Source organism: Urtica dioica, chromosome 10 (assembly GCF_054948205.1).
Source record: "Urtica dioica subsp. dioica isolate 48M chromosome 10, U.dioica_male_clone48M_v1_H2, whole genome shotgun sequence".
Classification (NCBI taxonomy): Eukaryota; Viridiplantae; Streptophyta; class Magnoliopsida; order Rosales; family Urticaceae; genus Urtica; species Urtica dioica.
The window spans coordinates 4,353,932-4,356,676 of record NC_142765.1 but is presented as its reverse complement, the minus strand read 5'-3'; the positions used below and the strand labels follow the sequence as shown (position 1 = coordinate 4,356,676).

The 2,745-nt window shown below is 39.6% G+C and overlaps 1 protein-coding gene across 1 annotated transcript; it reads left to right on the top strand.

Moving 5' to 3' along the window:
* Positions 1-425: 425 nt before the first annotated feature.
* LOC149383159 (desmethylxanthohumol 6'-O-methyltransferase-like) lies at positions 426-2,527 on the top strand. The gene is made up of 2 exons (XM_089629622.1): positions 426-1,319; positions 1,967-2,527. The coding sequence occupies exons 1-2, from the start codon at positions 540-542 to the stop codon at positions 2,297-2,299; spliced, it is 1,113 nt and encodes a 370-aa protein (XP_089485748.1). The 5' UTR covers positions 426-539; the 3' UTR covers positions 2,300-2,527.
* Positions 2,528-2,745: the final 218 nt, after the last annotated feature.

Here is a 2,745-nt window from a genome sequence, read left to right as displayed (position 1 = left end):
AAAGAGTATTTATGCATTTTGATCCACTAATATTTTTGTTCAAATTATGATTTTTGTGCAAAATGAAAATCGAATTATGAAATGATAGTATATTAATCATTTTCTCAAATGTTTAGACTTATTTAGCTGGTAGCCCATATGTAATTCATGATTAGATAAACTAATTAAAGCATTTCAGCTAGGCCTAGCCATCAGCTCGATGAGCCGACTTAGACTCATTGGTCTCTTGGCTCTGTTCCTGAGTCGCTTTTCTCTTCGGATGTTTTCACGAGAGATGAAAACGACGCATAACAATGTATATGGACATATTATTATACAGTGCCAAAAAGGTCGTTTTATGGGATTTAAAGACGCTATAACACAAACAAAACAGCACGTGAGTATCCTCTTCTTCTTATCGGCCAAAAAAATCGAAGCAATCAAGAAAACGTTGATTGGTGAAACCAATAATTTTGGGGTCTTGTATACTGTAAAATATAAAATGACCTCAAACTCAAAGTCACACTCCAAAACCACCGAAACCCCGGAGATAATCAAATATGGAAGGTGATCTGAGACTGAGAGGACAAGCCGAGATATGGGAATTAATGCTCAGCCACGCCAACTCCATGGCCCTGAAATGCGCCGTCGAGCTTCGCATACCCGACATCATAAAAAACTCCGACGGCGGTGGTCCCGTCACTCTTTACCGAATCGCTTCCGAAATCTCCGGCGGCTATCCCTCACCGGAAACCACCGCCCTCCTCGGTCGCGTCATGAAGCTCCTCGTCCGCCGCAACGTCTTCTCCGCCAACAATCCCCACCGCGGCGACGGAGAGACCGTCTACGGCCTCACACCCTCCTCCACGTGGCTCCTCACGAGTGCCACGTCATCATCATCCAGCCTGAGTCCGATGGTCCTCCTTCAGACCCACGAGGCGATGGCGGCTTCCTTGGGCTGCCTTAGCCAGCAAGTCAAGGAAGGCGGTTCGTCGTCGTCCGGGTTTAAGAAGGTGAACAGCGTTGACTTGTACGATAATCAGTCGTCGGAGTTCGGGGCGGTTCTCCGGCGGGGTTTTGAGTGCACGGCGAAGGTGGTGGTGGAGGCGATGGCGGCGGAGGGGTTCGGGAGAGAGTACGAGGGCGTGGGGTCGGTGGTGGACGTCGGCGGCGGGACAGGTGGCACGCTGGCAGAGATCGTTAAAATGTATCCGAGATTGAAAGGCGTCAACTTTGATCTCCCCGGAGTCGTCGCCACCGCGCCGAAGTATCCCAGAGTGTGCCATGTCGGTGGTGACATGTTCAACAGCGTCCCCAGGGCCGATGTTGTTTTCCTCAAGGTAACGTTCTTACACCAAACAAAACATCATAATTCTTTTAAATTGATTATCTTAAATAATAACTATTATGCTTAATTGTCATTGAGGCGTTATACATCAAGAATTTTATATATACGCACCAAATTTGAAAATTGAATTTAGAATTTTGTATAATCTCTTTGATTTGAGAACTTAACTTAATTTTTTTTTATTTAGAAACATTAAGTTTATGAGCTTAATTATTATTATTTAAATATTTTAGTTTATCAATCCATATTCTCATGTATCCACCGTATCATAAACATACCAATAACTCTATCGAAAAAAGCTTGTATTGGCTATTTAGTTTTAATTAGATCTTTGAATATTAAGTTTTGTGATTTAAAAAAAATAAAATTGAGATAATTTACAATATCAGTTTATAGGTAGATTCCAAAAAACCCTTTTAAAATAACTTATTTATTATAAAGGATAACATTTGAGTGTGCCAGAATGTACACATTATCATTCTTCTCATTGACCTTATGCTTGAATAATAATAATATATAATTACAATATTCTAATATAGTTCTTTTATATTAAGATTCCAAAAGTCTTATAGAAAAATCATTACGTAGGGTAAATGATTTAATGATGTAACGATCATTTTTGTAATAATTTGATGATAGTGGGTGTTGCATAATTGGAGTGACGAAGATTGTGTGAAGATCTTGAAGAACTGTCGGAAGGCAATAAAAAAAAAAGAAACTGGGAAACTGATAATAGTTGAAATAGTTCTGGAGAAAGAAGGTTATAATAATAATAATAATAATGAGGACGACACGTTGTTTGGCGACACGGCGTTAATGCTTGACGTGGCAATGATTGCTTACCACTCCGGTGGAAAAGAGAGAACGGCCGAGCAATGGAAATCATTACTGAGACGTGGCGGTTTCTCTCTAAGCAGAATCGTCAATATTCCGGCCTTGCCTTCCATTATTGAAGCCATTATTCCAAAGTGACCACACATCATGTAATCTATCTTCCAAACAAACCACATAATATATATATAAGATGAGATTTATCTCATCTCATAACCAAGAAAGCCCATGACGAGAATTATTACAATTCAGTCTATGTGATTATTCTTTGGCCAGTGAACATATGTTGTATCAATCGATTTTCTGTAATAATTATTATAGCGTATTGGTTACAAGAACATTATGCAATAATATTTAAGTCTTTTCCAATATATGTTGTACACAAAATATTTAAAAATGAAAAACCAGATACCCGACTCGTCCTCGTTATTACATCGTTTTTTATGTAAACGTCGCTGTGGAGGTTGGTGGTAATAGAGCACGCCGATGAAAGACAACTGCGATGATGAGGTCGTAGGTGAGTCGTGCGGTGATAGATCTGAACATCGAAAAGGTTTTATCTATAAAAATTTGCAGGATAACAAGGA

What these genes read in the sequence shown, in the direction of transcription:
- LOC149383159 (XM_089629622.1), top strand. Translation starts at nt 540, where the DNA reads ATGGAAGGTGATCTGAGACTGAGAGGACAAGCCGAGATATGGGAATTA. An exon ending in CCGATGTTGTTTTCCTCAAG is followed by an intron (nt 1,320 to 1,966) that starts GTAACGTTCTTA and finishes ATTTGATGATAG; the next exon opens with TGGGTGTTGCATAATTGGAG.